General features: G+C 44.1%; 1 protein-coding gene across 1 annotated transcript in view; it reads right to left on the reverse strand.

Moving 5' to 3' along the window:
* The window catches only part of GABRP (gamma-aminobutyric acid type A receptor subunit pi), a 170,034-nt gene that overhangs the window by 15,494 nt on the left and 134,573 nt on the right, over window positions 1–19,967 (reverse strand). The window contains exons 8-9 of the mRNA XM_073596083.1: window positions 6,808–6,960; window positions 4,208–4,401 (exon numbers count right to left, since the gene is read on the reverse strand). Of these exons, the coding sequence (XP_073452184.1) occupies window positions 4,208–4,401; window positions 6,808–6,960 (347 nt within the window). The remainder of the gene's footprint in view (window positions 1–4,207; window positions 4,402–6,807; window positions 6,961–19,967) is intronic.

The following is a 19,967-nucleotide window of genomic DNA, read 5'->3' on the forward strand; positions in this document are numbered from 1 at the left end:
AACTTGAAAGAATAGCTTCTAAATGATAAAAGACAATTTTGTTCACTGACAAGCAAAGTATAAAGCCGGCTGTGGTTTGCACAGAGCAGTTATTGTTCTGAGAGGCAGAAAATGAGCAATTATTTTTAGGAGGCTCCTACTAAGATGTTGATCTTTACACTTGTTCTTGGCTGTATTAATTAAGATTATAAAATATATAGAAGGGTAATAAAGCGTAGAAGTAAACCAATGTGCAGTGGTGAGGAACAATTCACACAGCTGCCAGTAGATTATGTTTTATAGTTTGAGACAAGTATACATTTAATAGCTTACTAGCATTTTTAAAGTATTTTACTTCCGTAAAATTAAAGTTCTGTATCAACAGATATTGAAGAAGAATTTTATCCATGCCACAGGATATAATGACGTGAGTGCTTCATATATTGGCTACATAGAATTTGCAGTAGAGAATAGAGTGTATAGTAGAGATATATCCAGTGGTGGCCTGTCCATTAGGGGCGCAGGCCCCCCCCCCACCCAATCCATGCGTCTGGCCCCTAATCTACATGCAGAGCGCCGGATGCATGGATTTCAATTTTTTTTTTGGAAGCACATGATTAGAGCCTGAGGCGAGAGGAGAAGCGATCGTATAGGCTGCCGAGGGAAGAGGAGGGAAGCCGCGGGGAGGAGGCCGTCGTGAAGTTGGAGACGTAAAGCCGCAGAGGAGGAGGGAGACGCAAGAAGGAGCCGGAGCTGCTCACGACCTAGATGGAGTAAGGTGGGGGGACGAAACAGAGATAGGGTGGGGGTTTGACTGAGCGACCGACTGGGGGGGTGGCTACAGGTGTCTTGTTTGCCGCCCCTCCCCCCAAATATACAGCACTAGCTGCCACAGGATATATTCATGGGTTTCATTCTATAGAACTGTACCCAAGTTATACTGGAAACACTAACCACATCCTACTTTTCAATCCACTTGTACCAGCAACACAGTTAGCAGAGTTTGTAACCACAAACCTATCCAAAACCTGTTTTTTGCTGCTATCATGTAATCAAAGACTGCTGTTTGACAGGAGCAGGCTGTATACTACCACTGCTATGGCACAGTATACAAGACTGATATAATATTGAACCTGGACTGGGACTCAAAAAGTGAGGAATTGCTAACTTATAGGTAATATATTAAAAGGTTAATTTTACCTAAGCAGTACTCTGAAAAAACTTAGCTTTTGTTCTACATTCCTTGTGTAAAAAATATTTTTTAATATGCAAGTGTCAGGGATCTCATGCAGCAGGTGCACATTCCTGTGCAGTAAATTCTCATTCCCGCATTAATTCTAATGCGCATTTGCAGAGTCCAAAGACAAGCAAGGAAGCGTATTGGCGCATACGTGCACACACATCCACAGATTCTGGCGCCCAGCAGCCTATTTAAACTGGGAGTCTGCTTGCCTTCAGTGCTGGATTGTCTTCAGCTTTGGTTCCTGTGTCCCTAATTCTATCTATGTCTGCTAACCTTGTTCCTGACCTGGCTACGTCTAACACCTCTCTCGGATCACCCCTGCCTGTTATATCTGCCTCTTGCTTATGTTATCGTCCCCGGCTTGGATTTATGACCGCGTCTCTGTCTCCTGATTTGGTACCCCGCCGCCAGCACGTTACTGACTTCTGCCTGTTCCTGACCTTGAAACTGATCCTGATTCTGCACCTGTCTGCCTGGCTCCCACTGAACAAGGTTTATGACCAGACTCCACTCCACCACTGGAAGGACACCTGTGTCTTCAAGCTACAGCTCACTCCTACAGCTGCCAGGCACATGCACCCTTCCACTACCCTAGCAGTCCCTGTCTCCACTATCAGGGGTGCTTGGACGGGAATTGTGCAAGAGGCCACCCTCGTCATCTCGGGCTCCACAGTCAGATATGTGACAGCAAGTGTGCCTAGACACTCCTGTTCTACAGCCTCATAGCTGTTTATCTACAGTTTGTGATCATCCAAGGCACTATGCTTCTGACTGACAGTCTAGAAAGGTTTCTTGATGTCACTAGTATGCTGTTCTCCTGAGACCTTGCTGGAGAGGAAGCTATACCTGAAGACCTGAAGTGCATGCATCTGCTTACTTCTGCTTCATTAACATAATTTTAAAGGAAAAAACGTTATTTAAAAAAAATAAACATGTCATACTTACCTGCTCTATGCAGTGGTTTTGCACAGAGCAGCCCCAATCATTCTCGTGTCCCCCACCAGCGCTCTGGGCCCACTCCCCTTGCCGAGTTCCCCCATAGCAAGCCGCTTGCTGTTGGGGCACAAGTGCGTGCTTGCTCCCGAGCCAGCTCTCTGTGTCCATAAGACACAGAGAGCACGGCTCAGGCCCACCTCCTGCTCCCGTCTTACTGGCTGCGATTGACAGCAGAGGGAGCCAATGGCTCCTGCTGCTGCATCTCAGCCAATCAGGAGGGAGAGACCCGAGAGAGCCTCGGGTCTCATGCACAACGCTAGATAGAGATCAGGTTTAGGTAAGTATTGGGGGGTCGGGGCTGAGGGGGGAGCTGCACACTGATGGTTTTTACCTTTACAACTACTTTAATTCTGTGGATCTGTTCTTACCTCATCTCTCCTGCTGTTTCTTGATCATTACCCCACCAGTCATCAGATCACTAGTCATCAGGTGGACAATTCTAATGCCCCGTACACACGAGCGGATTTTCTGTCGGAAAAAACTTGGATGGTTTTTACAACGGAATTCCGCTCAAGCTTGCCTTGCATACACACGGTCACACAAAAGTTCTCTGAACTTTTGACCATCAAGAACGTGACGTACAACACTACGACGACCCGAGAAAATGAAGTTCAATGCTTCCATTCCAAGCATGCGTCGAATTGTTTCCGAGCATGCGTAGGAATTTTGCGTGTCGGAATTTGTACAGACGATCGTATTTTCGGATAGTAACTTTTCCTGACTGAAAAATAGAGAACATGCTCTCAATCTTTTGCTGGCTGGAATTCCGCCAGCAAAAGACTGATGGAGCATACACACGGTCGCATTTTCCGACAAAAAGCTCTCATCTGAGTTTTTCCTGGCAGAATTTCCAATCATGTGTATGCGGCATTACATTAGGAAGCACAGCCCTACTCCTCTGCAAAGATGGCTACTGCCACACAGGGACACAGTGTTAATAAGGCACGAGAAGGCAGTAACCGAAAAAAGATCAGCTGGGGGCAGCCTTTAAGCATGGAATGACTAGTCTTTTGCCTTTTTTGGGCACAGATCATCTTTAAGAGTTAGTTATAGGAGTCTGATAAAGACTGTTGCCAAATAACAAAAGACTGATAAACTGCTGCAATGTTATAACACTACACACAAAGGTTCAACACTATGAAGATCCTCTGCTGATCTATATGCATTGCTGCTTGAACTGTTGCTTTTCTCACTGTCTTTGACTGTATACATTGGAATGTTTCCAACTGTTCTGTAAAACATGTTTTTTTGCTTGCATGCATTTGCAGACAAATTATATGGCCAAAAGCATGTGAAAATATATCCCAATTATTGAGGTCAGGTGTTTTCTAGTGAAGAGTACTGTTAATGCTACAGCATACAGTGCAAGGTTTGGGCAATACGTTTTCTGGTTCAGCATGACTGTGCTCCTGGGCACATAGCCAGGTCCATAAAGACATAGTGGTGTAGATTTACTAAGGCTGGTGCATTCAGAATCTGGTGCAGCTGCACGTGGATGCCAATCAGCTTCTAATCTCAGCTTGTAAATTTAAGCTTTGAAAATAAAACCTGGAGGCTGATTGGTTTCTTTGCAGAAGTGAGCCTGATTTTGCACTCTCCAGTTTTAGTAAATAAACTCCAGTTTGACCAGTATGTTTGTTGTTGGGAGGACTAAACAGAGTGTAGACTTCTGGGTGACTTAATAGCTTTGGGATGAACTGGAATGCAGATTGAGAGCCAAGCTGTCTTGTCCAACATAAATACTTGGCCTTACAAATGTATTTTTTTGGCTGAATGGGCACAAATTCCCAGAGACATGTGCCAAAATTTTATGGAATGCCTTCCCGGAAGATTGGAGGCTGTTACAATCACAAAGCGGTGGGTGGACTTCATATTATTGACCATAATTTTGAAATGGGATGTCCAATTAGCTCATAACTGGTGGTAATGTGTCCACAAACTTTTGACCAAATCTATTACATCATGAAAGTATTGTATATCATACACTACCTGGACAGATTTTTTTAGATCTGGGCGATGAAGAGTACAAAAATGGGCAATGGCATACTCCAGAAGTGCACCAAATATAAAGCTGAAGCAAATGCCAAGGTAGACGTCAATGGCTTTTATGAAACAGTTGGCATTGGGGAGGGAAGTCCTGGCACCCATCATGAGTGTGGTCATTGTAAGAACAGTAGTCACTCCTACAGGAATCATAAAACATAAGTGTTTTACATCAAATTTACACATATAAATAATTATACATTTTATACATGAGCCAATATAAAAGCTGAACTCTGAATACAGATATTAAAAATATTTTAAGTATTTTATGTATATTAATACAGTTATGTATTTAAATGCAGTTAGAATAAAAATAATTGAATTTGACCTCAGTCTTATGTAATCCTCTGTGAAACAGCACTCAGCCTGGGAGAGGTAAGGGCAGCATTCTGAGCCAATCATGTGTCCAGCATCCACAACAGCAGATAAGAAACATGCTTAAAAAATGAGAGGTCACCTTATCAGTCTGTTGTTGCTTTGTGTTGCTAACTGAGTTATTTCAGATTTATAATATACTATCTATGTTGTATCAGGTCTATGTTAAAATGAACAAATACAATTTCTGAAGTGTTACACAATTCCCATATGAGTATTTCAACTGTGTGCTTAGTGGTTTGCCATTTGTTCACCATGTAATACACACTGCTGCTGCCTGCCTATGTCTGGGGGATTCCCAATTGCAGATAATAATAAAATTACATTTTAGACAGAGGTACTAGCATGAGCAGTAATGGCAGAAGATCCCAACCTATAGATCTGCATCAACTGCTCAAGGTATTCGCTATTTTTTTACACTGATGGATTGCCTTTTAAGCCCTAAACATCAGTACTGTTCAATCCCTACTAGTAAATGCTATCCTAAAGAGCAACAGCTGCAACAACCATTTACAAAGCATTTAGCAGAGCTTGACAATTTTGTGAAACTCTAAAGCAAAGGTCTCCAAACTTTTCAAACAAAGGACCAGTTTACTGTTGTACAGTTATTAGGGGGCTGGATTGTGGCCAGTGGGGTAGAAAATGTCCCACGCCCAGTATCTGTGAGAATAAACATGGCCGCAGGGTTGATGGTCAGCAGGAGGAAGTAGTGCCCCATTATTGGTGTTAGTTGGAGGAATAGTACACCATACTTGGTATCAGTGAAACAAATAGTACCCCATAGTAGGTTGAATGAGGAATAGTGCCTCATATTATTGGGAGGAATAGTGCCTCATATTATTGGGAGGAATAGTACCTCAAGGGCCAAATAAAAGCTAGCAAATGGCCGCATGCGGCCCTCAGGCCACAGTTTAGAAACCCCTGCTCTAAAGCCATCCTGTTGCTACCTTAAAAAATACCAGCAACCAGCAGAGCCCACTAAAAAAGAAGATTTGTACTTAGTGAAACTAAACCTAGAAATTCTATAATATGCAAACTGGCTGCTTTTTATGGCAGAAGAGACATGCTATATCTTCTCTGCAATAAGATACACTTGCCTGCCTGCTCACAGTCCTCTAATGAATGTACATTTGTATGCAGCTCAGCATGCATTCCTTGCATGCTCTGACTGTATTGTAAATGACTGACTCCCATGCATGGCATGATCTAATTCCCCGCTGCCTAATCAAGGAGCTAAAAACTTAGCACCAAGGGAGAAGTGGCCGAAAGTGATGCAATCGGAAGGTAGAGGTGTGTATTTCACATAGTTTAGTTCTGGGCCATTGTTTTTCAACACTTCTGGGTCACATAGCGAGTCCTCTGGTGGGAACTGTAGCTCATCCCACTGGCCGCTGTGTTACTATGGGACACACAGGCAGTGCCTAAAGCTTGCTAACACCTTCCAAAAGTGTATTTTAAAAGACACTGTCACTTTGCTTATTCAGAGCAAATGACAGTATCTGTTGAGAATGCCCAATTCCTTCCCCAACTAGGTGTTCTTACCCATTCTCTTCCTCAATTGCCAGAGTCCACCCTGTGTAGACATTTTCCCCAAGTTTATGGAGTCATTGCCCTTCCCATGTGACCTGTGTCTATGCCTGGTCATTGAAAACTCAGCCCTGAGCACTGTCAACAAGGAGGTCACATGCTCTGCCATACTCAGAAGACCTGCTTCATTAGAGCAACAGAGCAAGGGAGCACATCGATGGAACACGGCTTCATAAGCCAGGATAGAGGACTATAACCTGCTGCCACTTTTCCCTTATCCCTGAATGACAGCCAGCACTCCCAATAGAAGCTGTGTCCAGCCCCTCCAGGCCGGAGCTAAATGGCGCTTTAAGGGAGTTAAGAAAGCTGCTCAAACATAAAGGCTTGATAAAGCTGATGTAGTTTAAATGAGTTTTTCCAACCTAAGATTAAATTATTCCTATATGTTTAGGGCTTAAGAAGCCTGGATCTTCACATCAGTGCTGCAGTGATTAGTATAAACTAAGATGTTTGCATGCTGACATCATCCACTGACACAAAAGTAATAGCTTTGCAGGTGATGGTTAGTATTCTTGATCTTGCTTCAAGAACCTTCAGTCACAGTAAACCATTGTGGAGAATGCAGCAAGCAAGAGAAATGTTACCTATGCAAATTCTTGCAGGTACAGATGATTGGCTGATCCAAAATGATACCCATGAGAGTACAACCAGAAGGATTGATGGCACATAGGTCTCCAGAATGAAATACAGGATGTTTCTTTTCAGATCAAAATGAAATACCAGCTTCGGGTATCGCCCTGTGTAGGAAAATCAACAGAAAATTAGATTAGCCGTGATCTAAAGTAGTGTGACATTCCCTGGCATACACAGAGAAATAGTTAAAAAAGAAATGAGAATGTGCAGTAAGCTGCAAAAGCTACATCTGAGTTTCCTGCAGTCAGTTCAGCAGAAGGTGTATTCTCATTGCTAAAGGGCACTGCACTTTGTATATCGCCTTATTGAATAAATCCACATATCCAGTTTACAGTGTTTATCCAGCAATGGGTTCATTATGGCTTGGAGAAGAGATTGGCATTCAGAATTTTCAAGAAAGCATAAGCATCCGTGTCTGTATTATTGGTAAAAAAAAGCACTTGTGGATTTCATTAAAGGGTTTGTAACCCATCTATATAAAACTAGGCCAGCCCCTCTATTAGAGGCTGGCATAGAACACTATGTCACTAGTTTAAAAAAACGAGCAGTGTAAATATCTAATTTTAGCTGTCTTCAGGCCAGTCACATCACTCACGGATGTTTTACAGCTCTTATCTATTGCTTCTGTGGGAAGGGCCGTGATCTCTGATGTCAGATGGGGGAATCACATGGCTGCTCGTCTCCTCCGCCGAAGCCACGTATCGCAGTTGTAAAGCGGCTGCGAGTCACATGACCGGCCTGAAGACAGCTCAAATTAGATATATACACTACTCGTTTTTTAAAACTAGTGACACAGTGTGCTACGCCAGCCTCTATTAGAGGGGCTGGCAGTGAAAAATGTTTAATTTTATGAAGCGCTTACCCCTGAAGGAGCGGCTAATTAAAATTTATATCCGTAATTCACGTTTCCACTCAACCCTCGCAGCCCATAGATTTAAAACTCACAGTCCTTAATGCTTTTTTCACTTGCTTTATTCACTAACATGAACTGGGATGGGAGAAGGACTTTCTCTGAGATGCTCTCTGTTACATTATCATCTTTCACTGGCCCTTACCGGAAAACTATAATCCATTGCGGATAGTTGGGAAATCACTTTATGTGATTTCTTCAATCAGGGAAGATGGAAGTAGATTTGATAGAGAATAATCGATAAGGAATCACTCTGAATAACTTCTTCATCTACATGAATTTTAAAGAACAGTCCGTATCTCTATATGTGTGCTTGCAGCTTCACCGCTATCTTGTTACCACTACTTCCCATCTGCATATACTTCCAAGTTGAGCTAAAGAAAAGTCACTCTGAATAACTCCTCTCGCTTGGCTGATTGGAATCCCAGGGCATTGCTGAACCCAAAGTCATAGACCATCACTGTCCATCTCACTGACTTGCGTACAAACAACCCTCAGCCTCTGGTAGTACCCTTCCCTTGGGCTTTCACTCACGTGATCAATAGTCCATGTGCCACTCATAAACGATCGATCACCCAGTTTCCTTCCGCTTTGTTGCTATTTCTTCCGTAATGATTCTTAGTTCCTTTTTCTCCTTTATGGCCCGCTTCCCTCCCCGCAGGGGCGGCCAAGGACACCAGCGACTACATGCTGTAAGGTGTCGTCTGTTCCTCCATGAAGACCGGTTCTCCACCCTTCTCGCAAGGGTGGAGCTCTGTTGGCTCCCCGGAGGGGGAAACCTCCGGGAAGGCTGGCTTCTCCAAGCTCAACAGGAAGAAAAAAACAAAAAAAAAATCCTCGCACCACATGACCCCCCTTTTTATATGAGGATCCCGGGTCTTACCAAGCAAATTAATGATTGGCCGAGATTAACACACACTCTACCTGCCAATTAACAACAAACAGGCCTGCTGTAATAGCACAAGCCTGTTTAAATTTACCTGACATAGGAACTACTCGGAAAGGTCGTCTACCTAAAAGTAGGTGCCCGCTTCATTTATTTTACTGGAATAGCGGCAGGGGGGCGGGGCCAGCCAGGGACAGACACAGAAGGGGATGACAGGCAGAAAGGAGGGGGGAGAGAGGAGAGCAGGCAGCCTATCATGGAGGGAGGCACTTTGACCATGGTCATCAGGGCGGAGCAGCCCTGGTTATCGTGGTCTGATTAGAGAGGACATACAGGAAGTGGTAGGTTCAGTTTTTTTTTTTACAGTTTAGAGGGGGCAGATTACATAGTACAAGTGCTGTCCTGTGTAATCTGCTTTAAGGGACCAGAATCTGAATTTTTTGGGGGGTTAACAAATACTTTAATAGAAAAAAAGCTTCCCTTTTAGGAGAGGAGCGTTTGTACACTGCAACTCTTGTGAGTCTTTTTAAACCTTTTTAATCTATTATGTGTGGATTTACATTATTGCTGACTTTTCTTTGTTATACATTCAATACTTTTTGAGATTCTGGAAAATTAACCCCTGAAAGCCTGAGAGTGATTGAGGCACAACAATTTATATCATACTTATCATAACCACTCTTTACATGAGGGTCATGAACCTCTGATAAGCGCATTTTTTGTTTGTGCACCAGGACCTTGGCATGCTGGGTGTTAAGAAGACTTTCTCCTTTTCTCCTATGAATTATTTATATAGCGCAATAGCTTTACATATTGTACCTTTACATCAGTCCTTGCTCTCAAGGAGCCCATCTTACATTTATGCGTACACACATACACTAGGGCTAATTTGTAAAGAAGCCAATTAAAATGCTAGTATGTTGGGGTGTGGTTGGAAACTGGAGTACCTAGAGGAAGTCCATAGAAGCACAGGGAGAACATACAAACTTAATGCAGATAGTATCTTGGTTGAATTTCAAAACGATGACCCTAATGCTTTAAGGCAGAGAGGCCAGCCAGTAAGCCACTGTGCTACTCCTTTTCTCCAGTTTTAGGGCTTGTGTCAATGGGAATTGGGCTTATATTGTCATCAATTTGAGATGCTTCTGAGATCATCAGAATTCATTGACAATTGCGTTTGACTGACAAACGCTCTTCTGACCTGCTTTTCGCCTGCTTCAAGTGGATTTTGCATTCCGATAGACCAGTATAGGAGTGCTAAACCCTACAGATGTTGGCATAGGCCCTTAGTGCATCAGCCTTAATGTATGCAAAGTGGAGAAAATGGAATTGCACGTATTGACATTAGCAGCTAATCACTACAGGTAGGAAATGAAAGCAAGCTTTTATTTCCTACCTGTAGGCAGCATCTTCTTTTCATACACCAGTCCCCATATGTTTATTTAAAAAAAAATAAGTTTAGTCAGTCAGTTCTGAATCAATCTCTGAATATTAGTCAGTTAGGTTTCATATTCCTGTAGACAGATCATTGAAAGCTACATTTTAATTGGGAGCCATGAGTTATTGGTCATTGGTTTTCGTCTTACTAAATTGTAAACTCTGATGTCTTTTTTAAGTTAAGGTTATGGAGTTTTACCTATAATTACTATTGCCCCCTCTGAGCAATGATTTTATTTTTAAACTAGGTGTCTTAATAAATAGAACAATTTGGGTTTTTTGGAATGCTTCTTTTTCTGGCTTTCTGATCTGACTGCAGCTCCCAAACTCCTAAACTGATTGCACTCAGGCTTTGGATCGCTTGAGCACCGCATATACCTTTGCAGTTTATAAATTAAATTATTGCCTGGAGGGGCATTAGTAATTAAAAATATAGCTCTCTCACTTTAACCTATTAAAAAAATACTAAATGTTAGGGTGACAGGCCATGCATACATTGTAACTCACACTGTAAATGAGTCCATCATGGAAAAACTCCATGCACGCTGGGCTTAAAAAAACACCAGTTCCTTTGGCATAAAAAAACAATCTTACAGAGCATTTTTGTACACAGTTTAGGTGAGTTTAGCATTTTTTTCTGCCAGAAAGCACCAATCAGAAACGCAAACCAGAAGGGGTTTTTTTCCTGCCTCTAAACGCTGAACTCAAAAATATGCCTCTAATCGTCTAAATGTGCATGGACACATAGGATAACATTAATCTGCTCCCACAAGCAAAACACAAACCCCTGTAGAAGCAGTGATTTTTAAGCCAGTGCGCATGAAGCCTAACTCAATATAATGGATAAGAAAGGATGCACTAAGTATGCAGTGCTAGTTTTGTATTTAGTCCAGACCCTTTATATGTTGTTGGAGCACCAGGCTTGGCTGGGAACCCTAATGATGCCAAACAAATGACAACAATGTGATCCTTGCTCTGTCTCTTCCTTAAAATACTCCATCAATTGCAACAGTTATGCCGCGTACACACGGTCGGACTTTTCGTCTACAAAAGTCCGACAGCCTGTCCAACAGACTTCCGACGTACCTTCGGCGGACTTGCGGCAGACTTTCTTACGAACGGACTTGCCTACACACGACCACACAAAAGTCCGACGGATTCGTACGTGATGACGTACACCGGACTAAAATAAGGAAGTTCATAGCCAGTAGCCAATAGCTGCCCTAGCATGGGTTTTTGTCCGTCGGACTAGCACACAGACGAGCGGATTTCGGGGTCCGTCGTACTTACGACGTAAAGATTTGAAGCATGTTTCAAATCTAAAGTCCGTCGGATTTGAGGCTAAAAAAGTCCGTTGAAAGTCCGGAGAAGCCCACACACGATCGGATTACCAGCCAGCTTTAGTCCGTCAGCGTCCGTTGGACTTTTGTAGACGAAAAGTCCGACCGTGTGTACGCGGCATTAGCCTTCAAAGTGGGATTAAAGCCATCAATTTAACTGTTTTCCAAAACAATTACATTTAAGATATACAGTGAATGATAACTATCACTGTTGCTTGTGCTCTCAACCAAACTGTCAAGCCATCAAATGGCTGATGTCATAACTGATCACATGTGCAGCACCATGGCAACTGCAGACCAAACAGAAGCTAAAATGGCTTTAGTTCCGCTATGAAATAAGCTCTACTTATCCTGAACAAATCTGCCAGAAAAGGATATAAAAAAAAAAAGTATCTCTTTATAGAGCCAAGATTAAACAATTACTTTTAAGTCTCCTTGCAAAATGTACCTGGCGTTCCCAGCCACATCAGCGCTACAGCACTCTCAGCATCTTGTTACTTCTCCAAGAAACTTCTGCAAACCAAGCCTACCTTTCACCTCTGGCAGGGAAAATAGACATGCACCTCTTTGAAACTCCACAGCCACCTCTGGTAGATAAAAGATACGCCTTCTACTTGTACAGTATTAAATAAGCTTATAATCCCAGGTTACAAGGTGTAACCAGCAAATTAGAAACAGTCTCTCATTCAATGTTTACTCTCTAGAGGTTGGCACTCTTATGCAAATTATGATAGGTTAACAATCGCTCCTGCTTTATCACACCACTGTCCAGCTCACTCACCCAACCCATTTCAAAATAAGCTCTCCATCAAGGGCAGATGCAGCTGGGAACAACAGGTGAACTTTGCAAGGAGGACTGAAAGTAACTGTTTAATCTTTTGGATAGTCAATGATGTTCTGTGTACCCTTGGCGATGTATTGTATTTTATGAGACAGAGCCAGCACCTATTTATTACAGTGGTCACCAGAGCATGTAGATATTCTGTAGATACTTCCAACTATTGTTTAAAGCAGTGGTCTCCAAACGGTGTGTGTGTGTGTGTGTGTGTGTGTGTGGGGGCGCAGATGCAGCCCTTTGCTTGCTTTTATCCGGCCCTTGGGACACTATTTCATTTACTGACACCAATGAAGGCACAATTGCTCTCACAGACACCAACAAGGGGGCCCAATCACACCAACAATTAGGCACAATTCCTCCCAATTACACCAATGATAGGGGAATTGTTTACTTCCACTGATGCTTGGACATTTTGTACTCCCAATGGCCACAGTCTCCCCCCCCCTCCTCTCCCCTAAAGTCTGAAGGACAGTAAACTGGCTCTTTGTTTAGAAAGTTTGGAGACCTGGTGTTAACTTCTATGCCTGGCTGTTAAAACTTAAAACTGGAAAAAAATATTTTCTTCAGACTCCACTCACATTCATTCTGCATTGTTCTTTTTTTTAGATGCCACCATAATTTGCCATCATATTTGGAAGCATTTTATTTTATGTGTCACATTTTTTTTTAATTTACATTTCTGATGTATTTGTCCCGTGACACAACATGATTTGTGATGAAGAAATGGTAAGAAGTAGCACAGTTTTTTCTGTCTCTCCAGCAGCCAGGTAATATAACTGTCAGGTTTTCTGTTAAGGACAATGTCCTGCTATGTCCACACTGTCAAAAAGGTCAATGGACAGAGATCTGTAAAATCCTGTTTCTGATGTACCTTACAGATCAAACTTAATACTTGGCCAGTGAACTTGTCTCATTACCCTGCAATGTCAGACAGACCAGCTAAAAAGTATTATTCTGTCTGAGTGCCTTTGATGCCGTCTAGCACGCTGGGGGCAAACAGGAGAGAAGCAGATGCAGGTTACATAAGTCACGGTATAGTTTAGAGCTGAGGAAGCCAGGTCTACAGTGTGCTACATCTCTTTTTTCTTTTAACTGAACTGCGCAGGCACAAATAAAGCAATGTAACACTTCTTTTACTGTCTTTTTAAAGTGACCCTGTAGCAAAATAAATAAATAAATAAATAATACAAAAACACTACATAGTAGGCACTAGATGTTGGCTCTTACCTGTGCCTTACTATCCTGACGTTAGAATGCCCCATTGGGGACCCTCAATTTCCAGAACAGGTTTTGACCACAAAAAGTTGAAACTTGAAGGCTGGGAGTGCATGGACGATTTTTAGTAATGTGATCAGTGCTACAGCTCTTGAACAAAATGGCTCCCTATGAAGTAAAGTACTTGTAGTAAGTAGTAGATTGTAGTAGTAATTAATTGTGTGTTTAGAGTATTGTGCTATTATTAGTGATAATTGCTACAGTATATTACTTGTGTTCCACTCCATAAGAAGCCATTTGTTACAAATATCTAGCAATCATTTTCTCTAGTTAGCAATCAATTACTAGCGATTTTAGTAGTGTGATCATTCTACCAATAATTGCATGTTTGATCCCAGCTGGACCAAACTCAGCAAGCTCCTCTGCACCCCCCCCCCTCCCAACAGTTCTCAGCCCTGGAAGTTGGCCATTCAGGCACTAAGCATTCCTGTATATAAGAGCACCTTACTATGATACACAAGGGATTTGTGGGGCTCTGGAAGCAAATCCTTGTGGCAAGGCAGGAAGGCAGTGGAAAAAGCACCCACTTATTTATCTTGCTTGCATTCCAGGCCCTCATTCTTGAGTGCATACTGCCCTAAACATAAGTCCCGCTAGAGGCACCATCCAAGTGCAGCAGCTGTCAGTCTCTCAAAGAGTTTGACAGCTGCCCGGAGTGGGGATTGACGGTGCACTAGCATCCGCTGCCTGCAACTGAATGCCTGATCCCCATGCACTGGGGCTAAACACCAAGTGTGAATTAAAGTAATATTAAAGGTTTTTTTTATTTTTTCTAAATAACAAGCATGTTATACCTATCTGCTCTGTGCAGCAGTTTTGCGCAGAGCAGCCCACAACCTCCTCTTCTCAGGTCCATCGCTGGTACTCTTGGACCCTCCCTCCTGCCGAGTGCCCCCACAGCAAGCAGCTTGCAATGGGGCACCCAAGCAGGCTCGTTACCAGGCCATGGCTCCTCATGTTCATTCACACAGATACGTATATATTCGCCAGATCACCAAGGATCATCAATTTCATCCAAACGTTTATTCAAGAAAGATCACATTACAAAGCAGTGTAGTGCAACGTTTCAGAGCCACGCAGGATCCCTTCGTCAGGTGTATGATGAGCAAAACCTGATTATACTAACAATCATATATATCATCCAAAAGCTGCCAGTTAGTTCACCTCTCGTCAAGGAAACATACAAAAGATAGAATGGTGTTTAGTCCCCCGGGATGTACGTGCCAAGGGTATGAATCCAGAAAGCCTCACGTTGCAAGAGGTGGCGGTCATGGTCTCCGCCTCTAATTGGTTGTTGAACATGTTCAATAGCCATGCCCCTCAGTTTGTGTCTGATGTTTGTGGTCCACAAAGTGCACAGCAACTGGTTTGTTCATATCTAACTGTTCGTTCTTCTTAGCTTTTGTAAGTTCCACCCTGATGTCACTCCTGTGTTTTGAAATCTTCTTTTAAAGGGGCCAATGGTTTTGCTCACATATGTGAGTGCACAAGGGCATTTGAGAATATAAACACAATACTCGGTGTTTCAGTTCAGATATTCTCGTATACGGTATTGTTTACCCTTGTGTGGATGTGTGAAATGTTCCCCACAGATAAGTGAGTTCCAAAAACGAAGTTATGACATTTGTAGCAGTCTTTTTTTGAAGAGATTGTCACGTACCTGGTTGGTGAGCTGGACATGTAGAGGAAGGCCTCTCGTTCAGCTCCAGCTCGAGGACTACTGCTAGTGAGACAGCAGCCATCGGAGCATGGCGAGGTAAGAGTGCCTAGGATCAGTCCAGAAATCTGTGCAGATAGTAGCCAGGAACTCGCAGGCAGGAAGCCGGACTTGGTAGGTAGCAGGCAGATGAGGCAGCAGACAGGCTGGCAGACTTAACTGGTGACAGACTGTGGACGCACAACAGGAAGCAGGAACCTGGAGGTACTGAGCTGGACTGAAGGAGCTGTAGCAGGCTGGAGGAGCTGGAAGCCGGGTCAGGAGAGCCGGGTTGGTAACAGACAGGCAGATCAGACACAAAGAGCAGGTGGAAGCGTAGTCGGGTCACAGGCAGGTTTGGCAACAGATGAAGGGTAAATAGGAGCAGCAGGCAGAGACAGAGTCTGTAGTTAAGCCAGGGGTCAGAACAGAAAGCAGACAGGGGTAGTCGGGAGCAAGACGGATCAGTATCAGAAGTCAACAGAGGAATCAAAATTCACATAAACGCTGTAGACCAAGCAGCAATTAGACAGCACTGAAGCTCCATTTATATAGGCTGTTTAACACTAGTCCTGGTGACAGGCGCGCGTACGCGAACACGCGCCCGCGTACGCGCATTTGCGTTTGCATATGTGCCTGTGGCTGTTCTGCTCGTTCTTTGTTGGTGCCTGCGCACACGTGTGTGTCTGGGAACAACAGCTGTGTAATGCAGACATCTTTCCTGACATTGCTCCCTCCTTACGGGCAGCCTCCGAATGCCCAGTTGGTTCTTCTTCTGGGGGTGACTGTGGAAGAAGGCATGAACCAAGTCTATAGCGTTTACATTCTGCTCTGGTTCCCAGGAGTTTTCCTCTGGCCCATAACCCTTCCATTTAATCAGGTATTGCACTTGACCCCTTCTTCTTCTGCAGTCCACAATTGCCTCAACCTCAAACTCCTCATCCCCATTGGCGATCACAGGTTCAGGTGGTCCAGTCTCACGATTTGGAAAAGGATCTGGCACTGTGGGTTTTAATAATGACACATGGAACTCTGGGTGTATCCTGAAAGATTCTGGTAATGACAGTTCATAGGAAACATCATTAATTTACCTTCTCACTGGAAATGACCCCACAAATTCTGGAGCTTGCTTTTTTGAAGGACATGCCAGTCTCAGATTGGTTGTGGCCAACCAAACCTGGTCCCCTGGCTGCAGGATCAGCTCCCCCCTTCTTCTTCTGCCAAAAGACCTTTTGTTATCTTCTTGTGCTTTGGTCACGGCCTCTTGTAACAGCTTGTTGTTACGACTGAAAAAATCCAAGATACTTTGGACGGCTGGAGTCCAAGACTCAGGGACAAGGTCAGGCAGAAAGATGGGGTGGAAGCCATAATTTGCAAAAAATGGAGACTGCTTGATGGCTGCAAAACAGGAGTTATTATAAGCAAACTCTGGTAACGGTAGGAGTGATATTCAGTCGTCCTGGACAAATGACGTGAAGCAATGGATGTATTGTTCCAACGTCTGATTAGTCTGTTCGGTTTGCCCATTAGACTGCGGATGGTATGCAGAAGACATAGAAAGTTTAGAAAGATAGAAAGTTTGATCTTCAGGGTTTCACATAGCGCTCTCCAGAATCTTGACGTAAATTGAACCCCTCGGTCTGAGACAATGTCTGTTGGCACCCTATGGAGTCTATTGACCTCCTTTATGAATACTCGAGCAGTCTCCGCAGCAGATGGTGTACCTTTTAGGGGTAGGAAGATGTCCATTTTAGACAGCCGAACAACTATGACAAAGATGGCTGTACAGTCCTCAGAGGGTGATAATTTCACTATTAAGTCCATGGAGATCATGGTCCATGGCCTGTCGGGCACAGGCAGAGGTCTGAGCAAGCCCCAGGCCTTGTTTCGGTGCTCTTACTTCGGGTACAGGTAATGCATGTGTAGCGCTGGTAGATTTATGATCTACCATCTGATAGGTAAATTTAGTGAATTGCTCGTTATAGGAAGTTAGATTTGCCTCTGTTTCAGCTTGGCTGACGTTGCGTTTGGTTCCACATTGTGCTGGTGGGTGTCGTTGTCACCATCGGCGGGTGTTGGAAAAGCAACGTGTTAAAGCGGATGAGTGCTCCTCTGTCCTGGAGACAACTCGGTGGTCCTCCGAGTTGCATTCTGGGAGAGGGTATTCATGGGACAGACACCATGTTTAGGGGTTCGTTTTCAGCCACCTGCTGGCCCTCCTGGCCGACAGGTATGTGTTAGAGTACCACCTCGTGGTCCTCCGTTCCGGAGGCCCGCATAGCTGCGGCACGTGGGTGGGCCCAGAAGCCTGTCTGGGGCCTACCACAGCAGCCGAGGAATGGTCCTGAGCTGTCTATCCAGAGTGAAGAAGCTGGACAACCGCGAAGATCCCAGGGGAGGACCCATCATGGAAGGATCATGCAGAGTGCTGGTCTGGAGAGGGGCCTGGTGACTCGGTTGGAGGATGTATCCTGAAATAGTCTTATTACATGGTACTGCCGGGTTGACTTAGAGGTCCAAGTACTGTGTCTGACATTCATCGTGAACCAATACATCCTGTGGCAGAGGATCGTACAGGTTTATTTCAAGCAAGTCTGTGGCAGAGACTTTTGTTCGTGCTACGTACTGGCTCCTAGGCAAGTGCGAGAGGCCTATCCAGGCGAGCTAAGATCGTGTCCCACAAAAAGGGGATTGCATTCAATTACAGTATTCAACTTTAAAGGATGTTCTAAAGAAACCTAAAGAAAGTTATTTGAGCTTCCCTGCTGTTTTCCTCCTGCCTTTTTCCTGCTACTTCCTTCGTTACTTGGTTCAATAAAACATTGAAAACGTACTCAAGTGTTGGTGTTTATATCGTCCAGAGGTAAACTCAACGGAACCCTAGACCCGGTTGCCGGTGAAATAGAAGTATCGAGAGTGAAGGTAACAGCCCGCTTAAACCTACACGTGGAGGCGTCGTCCGGGATTTGTTGACCATCAATTATCGCAACCCAGAGAGGTGTTTCACCGGGAGTTTACGGTGAGAGTTGGACTTTGTCAACTTTTCAGGAAGAGAAGAGGTTAAAAATTGCAGGACTTTATTTCTGAATGCGTAGGCGGCGGGCGCTAGTAGAAGCCCTGGAGCTACGTGATCAGAAGAACAAGTGGGAGGAGCCTACCCTACCTGATACCGCGTGGAATGCGTGTATGTGTTTAGCGCCAGAGAAGAAGAGAGGCCTCGTGATCATGCTGAGAAGATCAGAGTGTGGCCATGTCTTTTTCAGCGATGCAGCCAATTAGGGGACCAAGAATGTTCCCTGCAAGCATGTCGAGTATTGTACTGACTGGAACCCTGCTTACGGACACTGGTGTTCGTCTGAAGCCGCAGGGGAGGTTTGTTCTGTATACCTCAGGAGATATTGAAGGACTGGGCATGATCTGCCACCGATGTGAAGGACTGGCCGTACATCTCCGTCCATTTGGCTGATGTCCGCAATGTGGAGAGTATTTGTTTGTGATGGAGCAACCTACCATGTCGCCCCATGCTTATCGAATGGATTGGGCAACAGGTATTGCCACAGTAGAAGCTGCTACTACTACGGAGAGAGAACGGCAGGCCACCACTTTGCCTGTTGTTGCCGAGAATGTCCCGGAGAGAGAAACTGCTGTTGCCGTCTCATCAGCAGACATTGCTTTGAATTCTGTGTCCACCACGCCTGTCTCTGTTGTACCTGTTCAGAGGAAGGTGGGATATGTGAAGGCTTCCTGCGGCCGTGGCCGAGGCCTACCCCTGAGACTACCCGAACCGTATCCAACAAAGTCCATGACGGGAACGGGTAAGCAGCTGATGGGGAATGTATCTGGGACTGTAAATAAGCATCTGCCAGCAGAAGAACTGGGAGATTCGGAAATAGAATCCTTGTCGGATCTTTCCGGTGATGATGACCTATTTGAGATTATGTCACAAGAGATGTTGTGGGCACAAGGCGAGGATGTCGCCTCTGCTATGACTTTCCCTGAATGAACAGCCCTGAGTTCTGGGAAGACGTCGCCCTGTGTGGCGCAGCACAGCACTGTAAATGATACATTGTCAAAAGTTGTTAGTTCACTTCAGACACCGGCTGGGCCTATGGTGAGCAAATCATTGGATTCATATGTACCTCCTGGCATGGGGAAAAACAGATCCTTGCCCAAACTTGCACGTTTGCAGAGAATGTTGAACAAGCGTGTAGCTACAGAATATGGCTTGGAGTTCCCTTATGTCCCTCAGGACATAATGCAAGTGACTGAAGTTAACCGGGAACTTTGGTACAGTGAAGCTGTTTGGGACTATTTGTCTGTGCCTAAGCCTTTCCGAAAGACTGGATGTTCTGTTAAAATGGATGAACGTTTTAGTGGATTTTTTATGCACTGGAACTTCGGTCGGCATATCTATGCTGACAAAGTAGTTATCTGCAGGCCCGGAAAAGAGGACGTTGTATATTTCATTACTACAGTGGATAAACTGGGAAAGACACTGACCTTGCCAGATCCCGGTTTTATTGGTGATTATGGACAAAAGAACTTTGGAGTTAGTTAGTTAGTGTCAGTATAAAGAGATCTTCGTGGTCAAGATCTGGATATTCATCTCAGTGTTTCAAATCCAAGGACTTCTTTTTGCTAGCCGGATTTCTTTCATTTGAAGAGAAAAAAAAAAATTTATACAGGGATGGACTCCTAAAGATTATTTTGATATAGATTATGGGAAGAG

The sequence above is a fragment of the Aquarana catesbeiana genome, linkage group LG08 (genome assembly GCF_042186555.1).
Source record: "Aquarana catesbeiana isolate 2022-GZ linkage group LG08, ASM4218655v1, whole genome shotgun sequence".
In the NCBI taxonomy this organism is placed as follows: Eukaryota; Metazoa; Chordata; class Amphibia; order Anura; family Ranidae; genus Aquarana; species Aquarana catesbeiana.